At 60.4% G+C, this 17,962-nt stretch overlaps 2 protein-coding genes across 2 annotated transcripts; one reads left to right on the forward strand and one right to left on the reverse strand.

Annotated features, from left to right (window-relative positions):
• Positions 1-341: 341 nt before the first annotated feature.
• CLDN23 (claudin 23) lies at positions 342-1,040 on the forward strand. The gene has a single exon (XM_054295985.1). The coding sequence runs from the start codon at positions 342-344 to the stop codon at positions 1,038-1,040; it is 699 nt and encodes a 232-aa protein (XP_054151960.1).
• A 1,130-nt stretch (positions 1,041-2,170) lies between these two features.
• Positions 2,171-15,359, reverse strand: LOC128950520 (prolow-density lipoprotein receptor-related protein 1-like; the record flags this gene model as incomplete). Its single annotated transcript, XM_054295393.1, has 33 exons — positions 2,171-2,239; positions 2,496-2,631; positions 2,853-3,273; positions 3,395-3,631; positions 3,719-3,826; positions 4,012-4,140; positions 4,287-4,830; positions 4,923-5,123; positions 5,418-5,582; positions 5,650-5,851; positions 6,141-6,324; positions 6,541-6,759; positions 6,990-7,176; positions 7,291-7,469; positions 7,801-7,930; positions 8,012-8,250; positions 8,405-8,620; positions 9,026-9,565; positions 9,733-9,945; positions 10,178-10,486; positions 10,724-10,939; positions 11,153-11,278; positions 11,625-11,850; positions 12,061-12,229; positions 12,344-12,512; positions 12,675-12,881; positions 12,998-13,123; positions 13,413-13,532; positions 13,625-13,738; positions 13,948-14,175; positions 14,255-14,374; positions 14,690-14,809; positions 15,281-15,359. Coding segments are annotated over 33 exons (6,636 nt in total), but the record flags the coding sequence as incomplete, so codon positions are not given.
• Positions 15,360-17,962: the final 2,603 nt, after the last annotated feature.

The raw sequence follows: 17,962 nt of genomic DNA on the forward strand, positions 1-17,962 counted from the left end.
GGCCGGAGCTCCGGCGCTCCCCGCGGGCTCCGCAGCCCTGGAAGGCGCTGTCCCCGCCGCAGGTGCCGGCCAGCCCTGCCCGGGCCGGGCCCCGCCCGCCGGCACCGCCTCCTGTCCGCACCTCCCCAGGCCCGGGCCGGGCCGGGCCGGGCGGGGCTGGGGCGGCTCCGCGGGCTGCCCGCCTCAGGGGCTCCGGCACGGCCTGAGGGGCTCCGGCACGGCCGCGGGACCCCCGCCCTGCCCGCACCGGTGCCACAGCTCCTGTCCAGCGAGCCCCGGAGCTCCCGCGGACCTCGGGCGAGCAGGAGCCCTCCGGATCCCGCTTCACCCCCGTCCCCAGCATGCGGACGCCGGCGGAGATGATCGTGGGGCTGGTGCTGTGCCCCTGCGGGCTCCTGCTGACACTCACGGGCACGCTGGCACCCAGCTGGAGGCAGGTGAGCCTCGTACCTGACCAGCCCATGGACGTCATTTGGGAGCAGGGCATCTGGGACATATGCAGGGAGCGGCAGAGCACCCACGACCGCCTCTGCGGGCAGGCCGACGAGCTGGGCTACTTTGAGCAGGTGCCCGTGCGGGTGGCCCAAGGGCTGATGCCCTCCTCGCTGGTGGTCACCCTGGTGGGCTTGGTGGTGGCTGCCCTGGGTGTTCGCTGCTGGCAGCCCGAGCCCCGGCACCTGGTGGCCGGCGTGGCAGGGCTGGTGCTGCTCCTCTCCGGGCTGATGAGCCTCGTGCCCAGCTCCTGGTACACCCAGGAGCTGTGGGCACTGCCTGCCCCGCCTGGCAGCACGCTGACCGTAGGCTACAGCTTGGTGCTGAGCTATTTGGGAAGCTGTCTGGAAATCCTGGGAGGGCTGGCCCTCGCCCTCAGCTTCCATCACTGCTGCAAGGAGCGCAGAGCTCCCAAATTGGCCCCCACCCCTGTGACAGAGGCTGGCTCGGGCTCCAGTAGAGCTTACAACAATCCCTGGGACGTGCTGGAGGATGAGAAGGATGGACAGCGCTGGGGGAGAAGCCCACCTTGTGACTCTGACTTGTAGCCCCAGCACTGGGACAGCAGTCAGCTCCCTGGCATCAAGAGCAGTGCTGGCCCCTGCCCCTACAAGCCATGCCCTTCTCCTGGGGCCCCTCTGAACCCCTTTGGGTTCTCTCTTGCTGGAAATGAGACCAAGGACCTGTTTTGAATATTTGCAACTTCATCAAAAGCCTGCTGTGCTCCAGAATCTACAACTGTGCCAAAGCCATGTTGGATTGGGAACCAGAGGTAGCTCCAGTCCCTTTGTGCTGCTTTTACCTCATCTTCCTGTACCATGCACAGCAGCTTGGGCAGAGAGAGCTTTGGTGCTCCCATGTAAACAACATACAGGTCAGAAGTGTGTAACCTTCAGAGCGGGCAGTAGGGGAGGGGAGCACCTGTCTCACATCTCTGCCCAGTTCAGGACTGGGAAAAAAGCAAAATAAATTCAAAGCAATGCGTTTGTGCTGTGGGATAGTTATGGGCTTTCTGCCAGGCAGGTTGGGCTGAGAGCCAGCGGGCATGGCGCACCCAGCTTCCCTGTGTTTTGCCTGAAGCAGGGAGAAAAGGTCTGTAAAAGGCAACAGCTAGCTTTTATAGCACTTTCCCAAAGGACTTTCCCCCCATGGTCAAAATCAGCTCTTGCCCATGGTCAAAATCAGCTCTTGAAGAGATTTCTCCCTCCTGGAGCACAGCCACTTCAGGGTGGAGTGGGGAGGGTGGGGGGAGGAAGATCACAGAGGAAAAAAAATAGCATTTTATTTCCCCTTTCAAAATTAGCTTGGTGTGAGGTGGTAAAACTGGTCTCACTGGTTTGTAAGGGACACTCAGGAGGTCAGAACTCCACTATAAAATCCTTCTCAGCCCCCTGCATAACAAGGTAAGAGCCAAGCCAGCTTCCTTGCAGTTATTTGGCCAGATTCTTATACCAGATGAGCCCAAGGCACCCTGGTCAGCAAGCTAAACCTTGCTGCAGAGGGACAGTACTCAAGGGACAGTCTCAGAGAGTGTGTTGGACTTGGAGACTTCCTGATAAACCTCCCAAACGTTTTTTGTCTGCATTCTTACGTTCCCTAGGTCTTAGACATCTAGAAAGAGCAAACCAACCTCCCCTCCCCAGCCCACACACAAACCACAAAGGCATAAGAGATGCTGCACAACGTTCCTTTATGAAATTACGGTGTTGATGTGAGATGGTCCTTTCCTCAGCAGGGCTGGCAGCTCCTGCAGAAATCACAGATGGGTGTATCAGGGGTGAGTCTGACCCAACCTCTCCAAGCCCACCCCACACCTTAGCACAGGGTGTGGGACTCTGCCACAGGCAGAGTGGGACAGCCCTGTCAGACTCTAGGCACTGTTGGTCTTGCCCCACTCCTTCAGCAGGAGGGCAGAGCTTGCTTCAGGAGTGGGCACCATGCCAGCACTGGGCCCTGGGGCACTGCAGGGGTCCCTAGCAGGGCCTGCTCCAGATGCTACTCACCTCTTTCCCTTCATAAGCTTCATTCACAAATGTATCACTCTTGGGGGGAAGCTCTTCCTCCTCCTCATCCTCTTCCTCTGGATCACTTTCACGGTGGTACAGGGTCAGCACCCGAGTGGAAGCAGTGCTCGAGGTCCTGGAGAGGGAAAAATGCACAGCGAGAATGGCATGGCCAACTCCTAGAGATGGGGCAGATCCCAAAGTCCTACCACAACCCCTGCTAACAGCCTGCTGGGGTGATTGCAGCTTCCCATATAACCCGGGAGTGCATCAGGACTCCACACTGTCCCTGGGCAAGGAGACCCTGTCCCTCTCTAGACCCAGCTGTACCCGGCCCAGTGCAGCCCCAGCGCTCACCTCCTCCGCCTGTCCCGCCTCCGCATGTAGGCTAGGGCCCCCACAGCAGCAGCAGCCAGCAGCAGGAGCACGGCCACCCCCAGCACAATGGGTCCTGCCAGGGGCTGCACCTCGGCCTCCTCACAGTAGTCGCCACGATAGCCCAGGGCGCAGTGGCACGTCACTCGGCCAGCCTCGATGGCACAGTCCCCGCGCAGGTTGCACGTCTCGCTGCTGCAGGGCACAGCCCCCAGCACCTCCTCCGTGCTGGGGGGCACCACGAAGGGCTCTCCGTGCTCCTGGGGGCCAGGGGCTGCAGATAGGCTGGGGTGAGGCTGCCGAGGCTGGGGTGCAGCTATGGATGAGACCGGTTCCTGTTCTACGTGGGACATTCCTGATGGTGCCACTGCAGGGACCTGCGTCCCCACCTTCACTGAGGTGCCTGGAGAGATGGGCATGGATCAGCAGAGACTCAGGTAAGACCCCTTGCCAAAGTGGGCGAGCCTGGGCAGGCTGTCCCATGCCCAGGACCCTGGCACGCCAGGCTGTGGGTGGGCACTCACAGTCAGACTCATCGGAGCCGTCGGCACAGTCGGGGCGCCCATCACAGACCTGCTCTCTGGAGATGCAGCTCTGGAGGTCGGGGCAGGCCTGCAGCGGGGCGGGGCAAGGCGGTGCCAGCGCACACGCTGCCCCGTGCACCAGGTGGTACCCGGGAGAGCAGCGGCACTGCCGCCCTGCAGGGTTGGGCAGGCAGAGCTGGGCACAGCCCCCATTGCTCTTTGCACAGCCATTGGTGCCTGCCAAAACAGCGCTGGTTGGCACGGCCACTGCAAGGCACAGCTGAACCCTGCAGATGCCCTGGGCTGGGGCAGTCCCAGACCCACCTTCCTGTGAGAACTGGCTGTAAATCCTCATGGCTACCAGCTCCTGCTCCATCGGGAACCACCAGTTCTCAGCCTGCTCCAGCCGGCTGTGCCAGATCCTGCTGGAGCCTGGAGACACATGGGGTCAGCACTGTTCCACCTCCTCCCACAAGGGTACCTGAGCTGGGAGGTGGGGGGTCCCCTAACTTGCCCTTGACCCCACAGAGGGGCAAGCCTGCACCCCACGGGGACTGGCAGAACCCATGTCCTAGTGCAGCAGGAGGAGCTGGGCAAAGCACAGCAGACAGACCTACCATTGGTTGAGGTCGTGCTCCAGAGCAGAAAGCCTTCTCCTATGGCAAAGAGTGAGAGACCATGCAGCCCTTCCCGCACCAGCTGGAAGCGGGATCCATCCAGCTCAACACTGCTGATGGTTCCTCGCTCTGCAAGGCACAGGCAGAGAGGCATCAGTGTGGTGACAGAGAGGGCTCCAGGCTGCCCCTCAGGGCTGTGCCAGGCTGTGCTTTGCAGACTGAGTGCCTCCACCACTGCTACCGCACCGCAGTGCCACGGCTCCATCCTCACTCACCCTGGTCTGCCCAGTACAGCCTGGTGCCAGCACCCCCAAAGGCAAGGCCAGTGGGAGCTCGGGCTCTCCTCCAGACCGCTCTGCGGCCAGTGCCGTCCATGGCCGCACACTCCACCACGGGACCACGCCCACGGCTGCCAGCTGCTGTGACAAAGCACATGGTGGAAGCACGAGGACACAGTGCCAGCCAGGCAGCACCCTGCAGCCCCTCGCTGAGTAGTGCCAGGACCCACCGCCCCCTGGGAGCTGCCACATGGATGGTGGGTGGCTGGCCCCCAATCCAGTAAAGGTTCCCACTCAGCCAGTCCAAGGCCAGGGATGTCACCGTGCCCTCCACAGCTACTGCCTTCTTCCAGGACAGCCGTCCCCAGTCCTTCAGGCGCAGCAGTCCAATGGAATTGCCTCCCACTTCTGCAAAGTACAAACTCTTGTCTTTCACTGCGTAGTCAACTGCTGTCAGGCGGCTCACCTTGGCCAAAGGCAGGGCCCGGTGTGGGGGAAGCCCTTGGGATCCAGCTGATGTGGGCAGGTCCTTCAGGTAGACCTAGAGGAAGGAGGCAGCACTAGGATGTGGACCCCTCTTCCCCGACAGTGGCAAGAACAGCAGCCCCTAGGGCTGGTTCCAGAGGGCGGTACCTGTGCCACAGCTGCCGGTGACACCAGGAGGGCAAAGGCCGAATCACGGATGGGCAGGCAGGTGGTCTCGTTGGCGGCCAGCATCAGCCCGGCGGGGCAGCGGCACTGCCCCGTGTGCCTGGCGCTCAGCAGGCACAGGTGGGAGCAGCCGCGCGCCTCACACGGGTTGGGGGCCACGGGGCGCAGGGCTGGGTGCATCACCTGCGGGACAGCGGGCTCAGCCTCAGCTCCGTCAGCACGCGCCGGCAGAGCTGAGCACGACTGACAGCACACTGTGCTCCCAGGGCCCACACGCAGCCCAGCTCAGGGCAGGATGGTGAGGCAGAGATGGTCCCAGGGGACCAGAGACACTTGGCCACAGAGACTGCTGCTCAAAGACCACTGGGATGGGGGTATAGCTCCCAGTGCCTCTTCGCTCAGAGGACAGCAGTACTGTGCAGGATGGGAGATTAGCAGAGCTGCCACAGCAGGGCTCGGGTTTCCCCAAGAAGGTACCTGGACGCCATGGGGCTGCCCGTGCCGTTTGAGCAGCACAGTCCTGTTCTTGCCGCTGGCCTTGTCCACCTGCTGCACGGACCATGTCTTCCTCTCCGACCAGTAGAGCTGCCCCTCGCACACAGCTGCTGCAAAGGGGCTCCGGACCCAGTGCAGCTTCAGGACCTGTCAGAGAGGCTGTCAGTGCCCATCCCAGTCCCCATCAGAGCCCACCACCAGTGCCCCACCACACCTTCACACCGCTGCCATCCAGACGTGCAGAACCGACACTGCCCAGCTTCTCATCCAGCCAGAAGATCCTCTGGGTGGGGAGGTCGAGGGCCAGTGCTGTGGGCCAGCCCAGTCCCTGGGCCAGCAGCACGTGCCGCCAACTCCCATCCATGCTGGCCTCCATCAGCCGTGAGTGGCTCCCCACCTCTGACCAGTACATCAGCCTAGTGGGAAGGCAGGTATGAACCTATGGACCTGACACAGCATCAACCCAGCACCAAGGCAGCCCAGAAAAGCAGCCTGGAGCTTCCCATCTCATCATGGGTGCATTGAGAGCTCCATGCAGGGCAGGGACAGGTATCTGGGCTCTTTCTTCTCCTGTCATGCAGTCCCCACAGCACCAAGGTGAGGCCATCCTCCCTCTTCCCCAGCCTCTCATCTGCCTCCACAGAGGAAAATGGGGCAGGGCAGGGATGGTAAGGAGGTCCTCATGTCCTCTTGTCCCAGACTTACCCTGCCAGAGGCTGGAGCACCAGGGAGTGGGGCTGGTCCAGGTCTCCATCCATCACCACAGTGTACTCTGGTATCCCTTGCCAGGCAGCCCCCAAACGAGTAGCCAGAACCTGCCCTGCTACCCCATCTGTCCAGTACAGGTTTCTCCCAAGCCAGTCCACTGCTATACAGTCTGATCTCACACCTGAAATGCATTCAAGAGGCAGCACCTGTGTGGGGTGACAACTGTACAGCCCTTTGGCATAATGCTCCCAGCCCAGATCCCTCCATCCCAGAAGCTCTGGCTCCTCCCAACCTTGCTCCCACTAGTGTTTCTCCACATAAGGGATCAGAGCTTGGCACCCCTCTGCAACCTGGAGACTGCACAGTGGGGGAGGCCAGCCATGTTGTCACAGCCTACCTTTCACCAATGTGCCCTTCTTTCCCGAGCTGAGGTCCTGCCAGCGGATGCTCTCTGTGGCCAGGTCCATCCAGAAGACTTTCCTCTCCACCAAGTCATAGTCGAGTGAGAAGACAACACGATCCTTGTCAGTGGCCAGCACCACCTCCTCATGGCCACTCCGCAGGCCATAGGACAGCACCTCGGACTGCACAGCCACCAGCAGCTTGGGCTCTGGTCCTGGGGTAACACAGAGCCATACGGACCCTGCTCAGCACTAATGGTCCCACGGTCCCAGCACATGCAGGCAAAGGACACAGCACTCACAGGCATTGGAGCTTGCTGGGACCCAGCTCATCCACAGGACTATGAGGTTTCCCATGGGCAGGAGGACAAGTATCCACCAGCTCCCAGTGTATCTTAGAGGGCCAGGGCCAACCTCAGCGCTGCTTGGCCACCCCAGGACTTACCAGTGAGTTTGCAGGTGTGGCCATCAGGCTCCAGCAGGTAGCCAGGGAGACAGCCACAGCTGTAGGACCCCGGAGCATTGAGGCATGTCTGGCTGCAGGCTCCCTTGTCCCACTCCGTGCACTCGTCTATGTCCATGCAGGACAGACCATCCGCAGCAAGGCGATAACCTGGGCCACACCAGCACCGCTGGGGGGAAAAGAACCATCAGCTGCCCACCCTGGGGACATGAAGCTCCCTTCTGCAGCTGGAGCAGGGCATCATGGCATGACAAGCCCCTGCCCCAGGGCTGCTGGCACTCACAGGGCCCTGGGGCGAGGGGTAGCAGAGATGACTGCAGGACCGCTGGCAGGGCACAGAGCAGTTCCCGCCCTCGTCTGAGCCATCCGCGCAGTCCTGCCGGCCGTTGCACACCAGGGATGCATTCAGGCAGGACCCCAGCCCACAGGGGTACTCATTACTCTGGCAAGGAGCAGGGTGGCCTGCGGGGACATGGGGGGAAGGCTGCCCTGAGCCTCATCCACCACCTCCTTCTGCTCATTTGGGGCAGATTTAGCTGCTCCCAGAGGCTGCTCAGAGCTCACTGCAGCCAGAGCTGTGCCAGTAGCCTGGCTTCAGGCTATATTAATCCAAAGGCCACTGGTCCCTGCAGGGAGAACAGCTACTCAGGACCTGGAGCTGCTTGGAATAGGCAGCCACAGCCAGCACATGGGCCCTTAATCTCAGCACAGACACATACCCATCTCCCTCCATGCTGGGCACCCACCAGCCACCCCGGGGTGAGACAGGGAATAAAATAAAGGTGTTGCTCACAGCCAGCCTCATCACTGCCATCAGTGCAGTCAGTCTCTCCATCACAGCGCCAGACATCGGGGATGCACTCACGGCCACGGGAGCAGCCCCACTGCTGGTCCTCACACAGCTCTTCCTCCCAAGGGCAGCCCTGCAAGGCAGAGGGTGGAAAAGGCTACCTGCCCTCCCAGGCCTGAGTGGGGACAGGCTGTGTCCACACTGCTCCACTCACCTGCTCATCTGAGCCATCTCTACAGTCAGCAGCACCATCACAGCGCCAGGCCTCTGGCACACACTCCCCACTGTGGGAACACGTCACCTCACCCTCACGGCAGAGCAGCGGCCGGGGCACAGCACAGCCCTCCTCATCCGAGCCATCCTGGCAGTCACGGTCACCATCGCAGTGCAGGGCCAGGGCCACGCACTGCCCGCTCCGACAGGAAAACTCAGAGGGACCGCACTCCTTCAGCACTGTGGGCAAAGGCCACGGCTGAGCAGGGGCACTGTCCCCATCCTCTCAGCAGGCAGCCCTGGGCAGTGCCTGCTCCAGGACAAGAAACCTAGTGCATCTGCCTGTGGGTCAGGCAACCCCAAGAGTCCATCCCATTCAGCCCCAGGGCCTTACCACAGCCCTGCTCATCCGTGCTGTCCAGGCAGTCGGCATGGCCGTCACACAGCCAGCTCCTGGGGATGCAGCGGGTGGCAGCGTCGCAGCGCAGGGCACACTCCTGCGTGGGGGTCCAGCAGCCCGTCTCGTCCGAGCCGTCGGGACACTGCGGCACCCCGTCACAGCGCTCTCCCGCCCCGACGCACACGGCTCCGCTCGCACAGTGAAAGGCCCCTGGGGAGACAAGGGGCTTTGCACTGCCTGCAGAAGGCAGCCAAGGTGCCCAGACCCTCTGCTAGCCCTCCAGTGACCTAGAAAGGCCCCACAAGGGACAAGGCTTGGTCTCTCCTGGACAATGCATCTCCAGGAGCCTAGGTCCTGAGCAAGGTGATTGTGGCAGTCTCAACTCAGCCACATCTAGGTCACTATGAGCAGTGAGATCAACTCTATCCTTTTCCAACAGCACCTCAAGCCCAGTGCCAAGCTCAGAAGGAACCAGTATGTCACATCACAAGCATCAGACTTTACCAGGATTTTACCAGGACCCTGTCCCAAAAACCCCACTAGGAAGCAGCCAGAAGGCCTGGCACAGGGTGACCCAGATCCCTTTTGCACAGGGGACAGAAGAATGGCTCCTACCTGGGGTGTTGCAGAGCTGGGCGCACCCATCCTCATCAGAGCCATCTGCACAGTCCTTCTCCCCATCACACAGGTACTCCTGGGCCACACACCCAGTGCCATCACGGCAGGGCACATGCGTGCGAGAACAGGACAGATGGAGAATGGGGGTCAGGGGGTGTGCAGTGCTGGACTGGAGGGGTAGGGTAGGTGTCACCACCCGTGCAGAACTGTTTGAGCGTGGGGTCGTTGTGGTTGCCTGTGGGGCAGTGATCTTAGTTGTAAAAGATCGAGTGGTGCTGGTGACTGGCTGCACAGTGGTAGTCTTGGTCAGTGTGGTCTGGGCAGTTGTTGGTGCAGAGGTGGTGGACTGTCTGGTGGTAGTTTGTGATGTAGTAGCCTTGCTGGTTGGTGCAGGAGTAGTGCGGAGTGCAGTGCTGGTCTGGCTTGGTGGTGGTGTTGTGGGGGTGGTAAGCCGAGCAGCAGTGGTGCTTGTGGTTGTCCTCGCAGTGGTGGTCACAGGTGGAAGGAGTGGCACGGCAGACTCTTTGCTTGGTGGCACTGGCAGAGGATTTGGGATTTGTTGGGACCATACCCTCCCTGCACTCCAGGTACCTCCCAGAGCACCCCACATGACCAGCACCCTGCCGCAGCTCAGAGTAGCACGGGCCACCCAGCCCCGTCAGGTACAGCAGCAACACCAGGCACAAAGCCATGGCCTCTCTTACCAGCCTGCAGCTCTGAGCCCACGAAGGCCACCACTCCCTGCACACCTGGTGCCGGCAGGGACAGCACGAGGGCCAGCGTCCTCCGGTCCCACAGCAGCAGAGCTGTCCCATTTGCTGACACCAGGTACGGCTCAAAGGTGGCCACGAGGCCATGGGACCAGCTGGGTGCCAGGGTGACTGCTTGCCGCTTGGTCAGACTCAGCGCCTGCAGGCCTGTGAGGCAGAGGCATGGCAGGACCTGTGCCTGCCCACACCCCCCATGGCTCACCCTGCACCCCACAGCCCACAGCTATGGCAGGGACCTCATGGCTGAGGCCAGGGTCCCGAGTCTGCCCCACGAGCATCCCACTGCCCAGGCAGGGAACTGCTGCATGTGGGGCATGGCTGATCACCCCTCCTACATCCACCACCTCCCCTCCCTGCTTCAGACACCAGCAGGGCTCACCCAGGGCTGAGCTCCAGAGCACACTGAAGGCTCTGCTGTCCATGGCTGCAGGCAGGTCTCCAGGCCATGTCTCATTCCAGACATCCCACGGAGCACCCCCTGCCAGGCTCAGCGCCTGCAGGGGTTGCCCGCGGGCCAGCCAGTACAGAGTGTCACGCTGCCAGTCCAAGAAGAGGTGCTGGATGCTGCTGCGAGCCCGGTGCAGGATGCGTGGAGCCTTGTCAGACGCTCGGATCACCCCGATGTCCCTCCGGTTACATGCGAGCCAGTACAGGTCCCCCGAGCGGATGTCCACACGGGCAGAGCAGACTTGGCAAGAGCAGGCAAGCAGTTACGAGGCTGTCCCATGACCCTGCACCTCTGCCTGAGTGCCCCTAGACCCTAAACCCAGGGTACAGCTGCCCACTGCCTCGACGTGGCCTCACTGTGCTCTGCACAGACCACTCAGGCTGCTCAGACCACTATGCTCTGCACCCAGGAGATCCTCAGGCATCAGGAAGTATCAGGAAAGGAAATGTGCCCTCTACCTCTATCTATAGATCTCACCTGGCATCCCAGTCACAATGGCCTCTCTCCAACCAGGGTAGCCCACAACACGCAGGAGAGTCCCACGGTCATCTGTCCCATAGAGCACTGACCTCTGCCAGTCAACATCTTGCAGGTGGAAGGGCTCCTGCCACTCCTGCACCAGTTTGGTGTGTGCTCCAGGGCCCACATGCACCAGGGAGATGGCCTTTCCTGATGCATACACGATGGACAGCTCTGCAGAGCATAAGGGCAGTGTGTGAGCACGGCCCCAGGGATACTGAATGGGGTCACCAGAATGAACCAAGACAGAAATGAGAGAGAAATGAGAGAGAAATGTCACAGCACTGATGTGTGCTGGGGACCTCATCCCAAAGCCACAGCCCATTATGGCCCTTCTTCAACTCCCACATGGATGTATACCACTCCAGAGAGCCAGACCCTGCTCACCTGCACACTTCCCCGAGGGCAGGAGGAAGAGGCCCTCTGGACATGCACACTTGTAGCCTCGAGGATGCACAGGGGACAGGAGGCAAAGGTGACTGCACAGGCCCAGAGCACATGCAGCAGTGTCCCCTGGGAGCAAGAGGATGTTAAAAGCTCAGATAGTCATGACCCCAGTATCTCTCCCAGTCTCCAAAAACCACAGGCTGTCCTGGGACTGGATAAGGGCTGGAGGCAGGGTAGCAATGTCATGTGAGTTAAGGGGACTCAGGTCTACCCAAAGCCATGGCCTTTCCTACAGTTTTATAGGTCCCCTCTGTACCAACCCCACAACCCTTCATCACAGCATCAGGCAAACCATCAGGCAGGACCTGGTGAGCTCCAGAACTCAGTGAGCCTTCCCCAGAACCCAGGGATGTAGCAGGGGTTGCTGCCATACTGCCAGCCTTGCAGCAGTGCAGCACCTGCAGGTACTCACTGGGAGGCTGCTGCAGGGCATGCAGCACAGTGAAAGCTGAGATAGAGGCACGGAGCAGCACTGCATGCTCCTGGGGAGAGGCCCAGGTGGCTGACACCAGCTCTGTGCCATCGGTCCAGAAGAACCGGCTCTCAAACACAGCCAGGCCCAGCGGCTCCGTGTGGCTCCGCAAAACAGCGTGGAAGGAGTGGCGCCCGCTGCCGTCCACCCGCAGGGTCTCGATGGACTGGGGACAAGGCAAGGCATGGTAGCTATGTAGCATCCCCACACCTTGGCGCTTCTCCTCCCAGCCCAGGGATGTATGCCAGACCTAGGCACTGCTCCCTGCTCCCTCCCATGCTTTGGCCATGGACACAGGGGAACAAGGGCCACCCTCCCAACTCCCACCTCATCATCTCCCTGGCTGTGAGAGAGCTCTGCTGCCCCCCATCCCTACCTCCTTGTACTCGCTGATCCAGTACAGCCTGCCAGCCACATGGTCCAGGCTCAACCCCACAGGCTCCTCCATGGACACAACTGTGAGCTCCCTCCGGTTTGAGCCATCCATGCCAGCTGCAGCAATGACTGTCCGGCCCCTCTGTCCACGGTTGACCCAGTACAGGGACCTGGGAGCAGGCATTCAGCACCCACTTCACAGGATAACACCAGTGCTGCCATGGCCCCACAGCAGGCACCACCAGCATTGCAATCCCAGAAGCCTGGGCTCATTCATTGCTCACCTTGCACCTGGATTCACTGTCAGCTGCTCTGGTGCAATGTCCTTCCCCAGCACTGTCACGTAACCACGGCCATCACCCAGCCCTGCACAGATGGCTGGAGGATGGCTGCTGGCCCAGTACAGCTGCCCTGTGAACCAGTCCACAGAGATGCTGTTCACCTCTCCGGCATCTGTAGAGACAGATCAGTTTTAAGGCACACCTGCTCCAGACTGTGTGACCAACTTGGGCTGCCCCTTCCTCTATACAGGAAGAGCAGTACTGGGGTGGCAGGCCAGCTCTCAGCACCCATCTCAGCCCTGCTACAGCACCCAGCACGCTTGGTCCTGCTCACCTGCATAGAGAGGCTGTGTGTCTTTCCCCGGGTGGTGGACACGGAGCTCTCCATCCTCTGTCAGCCAGTAGTAGGTTTCTCGGAGCAGGTCGTACACCAGGGCGCGGGGTTCTGTCTCAGTGGAGAGCAGGGGCCGGTAGGCTTGGGTCCGTACATCCAGAAGGGCCAGGTCCTGCCCCACGGCCACCAGGATCTGTGTTGAATTGTCTGCCAGAGTGAGAGGAAGGTCACTCATTGACCAGGGACATGGCTGGGGAGGGCACTCCCGTCAGGGACAGTGACATGGCTGGGGGGTACAGCCTGGGCTCCCCTCCTCTCCCTACCTGTCACTTCGCAGGCGGTACCATGCCGCAGGGTGTAGCCCTGGAGACAGGCACAGCTGAAAGTGCCCGGAGTGTTGGTGCACAGCTGGCTGCAGGGTCCATACTCCAGGGAGCACTCGTCCACATCTGCACAGATAGGTGAGATCAGCAGTCTGCCACAGAGCTGCCCCAGACAGCATTGCCACTGCTTCCCTGGGACTACAGGCAAGCTGCCTAGATAACAGAACATGGGCCTCAGCCCCAAAATGCACCAGCTGCTGCTGGGACATTATCTAGATACAATCTTTACAGGACACACAGGCAGGAGCAGGGCAGAGGCAGGTGCTTCCCCAGAAGCATGGGCTCTGTGGAGACGCTGCTGTCAGTGGCCAAGGCCACACGTCATGGAAGCACACGCACCCTGACCTCTCCTTACCAGCACAGCTTTGCCCATCTGCCTGCAGCACCCAGCCAGCCCCACAGGAGCACTGCACTCCCCAGTGCGTGTCAGTACACGTCTCTGCACAGCCCCCGTTGCGTACAAAGCAGCTCCGACCTGTGGGGATGCAGCAAAGGGTGACATGAGGCAGGACAACTCTGTGGCTCCCCTCCCAGATGGGCATCAGCCAGCAGCTGTGTGTAACTTACCACATGTGCTGGGCTCATCCGTGCCATCCAGGCAGTCATCCTTGTCATCGCACATCAGGGACTCCAGGATACACTTGCCTTCATCGCACCGCACCATGCCAGGCGTACAGGGAGCTATGGCACACACAGCTCATGTCAGCAGGGCACACCAATACCCTGGGTCCCAGCCTCATGGGGAGGCCCTGCAAAGCATCAGCAGCTTTCTGGCAAGCTTGCCACCATCCCAAGGGAAGCTGGGGCCCAGGAGAACAAAGCACTCCCTAATTCACACATGGCCCAGACAGGTCTCACCCTATGGAGGAGCATCCAGTGTTCTTGCTTACCGCAGACATCTTCATCCGAGGAATCACCACAGTCGTCGATCCCATTGCACTTCCACTCAGCCATGATGCACACCCTGTTCCTGCACTGCCACTGCCCAGGCAGGCAGGGCTGCTGGGGACACCCCTCCTCATCCCAGCCATCCTCACAGTCTTGGTGCCGATCGCACAGTTCCCAGTGCGGGATGCAGTGGTGGGTGCCAGGACACTGCACCTTCTTTGACCCGCACACTGAGGAAACAGCGCAGCACTCACCAGCCTGCCCTGCACCCCCAGCCACCCCCACTCAGCCCCAGCAGAGAGTTCATACCACAGTCCTGCTCATCAGAGCCATCCAGGCAGTCAGCAGCACCATCGCAGCGCCAGCTGCTAGAAACACACCGGCCATCGTCACACTGCCACACATGGGGGTCCCCACCGCAGGCAACATCTGCAGGGACAGCACGCAGTCACTGGGACCTGCTGCTGCAGCAGAACAACAAGGGTCTGCTTCATCCTGGCACGGGACAGGTGCAGGCAGTGCCCAAGGAGCGCAGAGTTCCAGGATGTGTTCTCATGCCACAGATATTCCTAAGGATCTCTGGAGCACATATGTCCCTGCAGGAAGCTACACAGGCAGAGCCGGCAAAGACTGAGGTGCCTCTGTCCTGTCCTTCCCCACCACTCCCCAGAGCACCAGGGTCCCTAGATGTCTGTGCAGCACAGCTCCCCAGGCCGCCCATGACAGCGGATGGGTGCCACTCACCGCACTGCTCGTCCGTGCCGTCAGGACACTGCTGCTCGCCATCGCAGAGCCAGGGAACGGGGATGCAGCCGGAAACGCAGGCGGCCTGGCGTGAGGCTGCACACGTGGGGCTGGCAGCCGCTGTGGGAGAGAGGGAGCCGGGCCCGGGATCAGGCGGGGCGGCCGCAGCGGGCATCCACCTGCGCAGCCCCCTGCAGCTCCGCGCCTGGGGGTCCCGGCATAGCCCAGTACGGGGAGGGACCAGTCCCATCCAGGGCACTTCTGGATCTCCTCTGAGGCTGGAAGGAGAACTGCACCTCTCGTCCCCGCTCAGGGAAGGCAGGGACCCCCCCCAAGCCTTTTAGGCAGCAGCACAGGGCCCCTCGGGACGCAGAGGTCCCCATACTGTCAGGGTGACAAGTATGCACAGGCGTCAAGGACACACCAGCGGGAGATGAGTAAAACGGGGTCATCCTCAGTGGCAGGGGACCCCCCACTGCCCATCGCGGGGGGATGAGCAAGCTTCCCTGATGCGGCGGGCGCCCACCGCAGCCCCTGGGAATGGGGCAGGGATTTTCCCCCCACCGCCCGCCCCCCTCGGTCCTGGCTCACGGGCGCGGCGTGTCCCGGCGCCAGCGGCGCTCCCGGCCAGCGGCAGCAGCGGCGGCAGGAGGATGCTGAGGAAGACGAGCGCCCGGCGGAGCGGCGGCGGGGGGCGGCCCATGGCGGCGGCGGAGGCGGCGGGAAGGGGCGGCTCCGGGGGGCCCGGCCGGCGGAGGGAGTGTGGAGCCGCGGCCGCCGCTTTTATGTCCTGGCGCGGGCGGCCATTGGGCACCGCGGGCACCGCCCGCCGAGACCCCCGCCCGCCCCGCCGCCGCGGGGGCTGCGCCGCGCTGCCCCGGGGAGCCCCGGCCGGGACACGGGGGTCGCCGGCCTCGGGCGGGGCAGCTGCGGTCCGGGCCGGGCGCTCTTGGGACCCACCGCCCGCCGAGAGCCGAGGGGCACGGGGGGACCCCCGTTCCCCGTTCCCCGCCTCGTCCCGCCTGGCGGGGGTTGTTGTGAGAGCCTGCCGTGAGAACCGGGCCCGCAGCACCTGCGGCGGCCGTGGGAAGGCAGCGACAGCCTTGAACGCGGGGGCACCCCCCGAAAACAGGGGGCTGCGCACCCCCCAGCCCGCCGGCCTCGACCTTGAGCGCTGTGAAAGAGCCGCTGGAGCACAACAAGGAGAGCGAGAGCAGCAGCTGGGGGAGGAAAACTGCCCGGCCAGAGGATAAGGCACCTGCCACTGCCTGGGAAAGGAGTCCCAGCCACCAGGCAAAGCGGGGGGATCGCCCAAGCCGCGGAGATGGCCCCGGGGCACGGGAGCTTGCGGACTTCTCGCTACACACCCGGGGGAAACTGCCGCTGTGCTGCCCTGTTGGCTTGTCTCCCGGCCAGCTGCGGGTGGTGGCATGAGTGTCCATGCACCCCCAAGACTGGTCTGTACTCCAAGCACATCCATAGCCTGTGGGTGCTGTGCACTCATCCTTTCCAGCCTTCCCATCAAACATCCCTGCGTGAGAGCTGAGCCTAGAAAGCTGCTGCAGTAGGTGCACACTTACTGACACCACTGTCTTTCTGTGAGACCTTCTGGCATGTGCACGTTTTCTGGCTTGCTCAGAAAAGGAAAGCTCCAGGATGATCTCCTGTGTGCTGGGGAAGAGATGGAACCAGCCACAGGGCTGGCCCAGGAGGGGCTCTGACACAGCCAAGTTAGCTGGAAGCTCAGGGCAGAGACACTCTCAGGCAGATGGAAAGACCAGGGTGTTGCACAGCTCTGGGTCAGGAGGGCCTGTGCACTGGCACAAGGGAGATTCCCCAGGCCAGTGGCATGACATTTGTCCCAAGGTGTGCTACCTACACCCAGCTGTCTCTCTGGGCAGCATCCCAGTAGCTCTGGGCAACTGACTTCCCCAGGAAACACAACTGTGCACATCCCAGGGACCATAAGCATCCTTGTGGCAGGAACACCAGGCAAAGTGGTTCCTAGTGGTCAAAGGAGAGAGTAGAAAGGACAGAGAAGTACCCAGAAAGCTCCCATGCCCTCCTCACACCTGTAGAACAATGCTGAGATTTGTGTTAGGACCATGGGGATCTGCCCTGTACCCCAGCTCTGCCACCCCACAGTGCACCCACACCACCAAAGCAGTAACTCCTCACACTGGCTGGCTGGGAAGCACAAGTGGCAGCAGAGGGACTGTGAAAAAGGGTCCAGAAGTTAGTGGGTACAGTAGAAATGTCCAGTGCACCTGGGCATCAGCTTGGGGAGCTGGGGCAGCAGTGAGGGAAAGGATACATGGTGTGGCCAGCCTCTTGAAATGCAGGAGACTTTTTTAGAAGCATGATTTAAAGTCCAAGTATTTTAAACACGTGTATAGATAAAAGAGCATACAGGTTATATGTACGTATAGACAATAGCCCACTGTACATAACTATATTTATATGTACCTACAGTGACTTCTTCTCTATGATGTACTGGTTATTATTTTCCTGGACTTCAGGAGAAATTTTTGAAATATTTTCTGGTTTTTTCTTTACAGTTGCATTAGTAGAGAAGTTTCCTTTTCTCACTGACATTTAGATTCTCCCTTCCTTGCTTCCAAATCTAAGGGGATGTTGATGATTGGAGAATGCTGGGACCAAAATGAGAGGGAGCAAATCTGTGCTGACATGAACAGAGGATGAAATATGCTATAAAAAAGTCCAGCACCATGTCCCAATAACACCTTTAACTATTCCAAGTGCAGCAACATTTTTTTTTCAAACACTCAAAGGCAGTTTCACATTAAAGAGTATTATTGATTTTATATTGTTAATAGAAAATTACATGTATCTTTTCTGCTGTATGATTGATCACATCCTTGTCTGTTATTGCTGTATTCCTGTTCCTTTCCAGCCACTTTTAAGCATTCTTTTCCTAAAGATAAGGGACACCATGCTGTTAAAAAAAATAGACAACAAAAATTCTGTGGGACACTCTGCCTCATATCAGTTATCAAGCTTCTGCAATCTTGTTTCCATAAAGAAAGGACAGCTGTACTTGCCTCTGTGCTGTGTGGCCTGACTCTGCTCAAAATTAAACTGCCTGCAGTCTGTTGACTAAAATTTATGCCAGTGGGAAAACTGGATTTCATTAAATACCTGTTTCTTCCTAGGAAATCATCTTATTAAGTGCTTAAATTTAAAAAAAAAAAAATGGAGAGCATTACAAACTATTTTTCAAATGCTGAAGCTTTTTCCAGGTAAAAAAAACCC

The sequence above is a fragment of the Melozone crissalis genome, unplaced genomic scaffold (assembly GCF_028551555.1).
Source record: "Melozone crissalis strain CALT ecotype California unplaced genomic scaffold, PUWL_Pcris_2 ptg000006l_1, whole genome shotgun sequence".
Taxonomy (NCBI): Eukaryota; Metazoa; Chordata; class Aves; order Passeriformes; family Passerellidae; genus Melozone; species Melozone crissalis.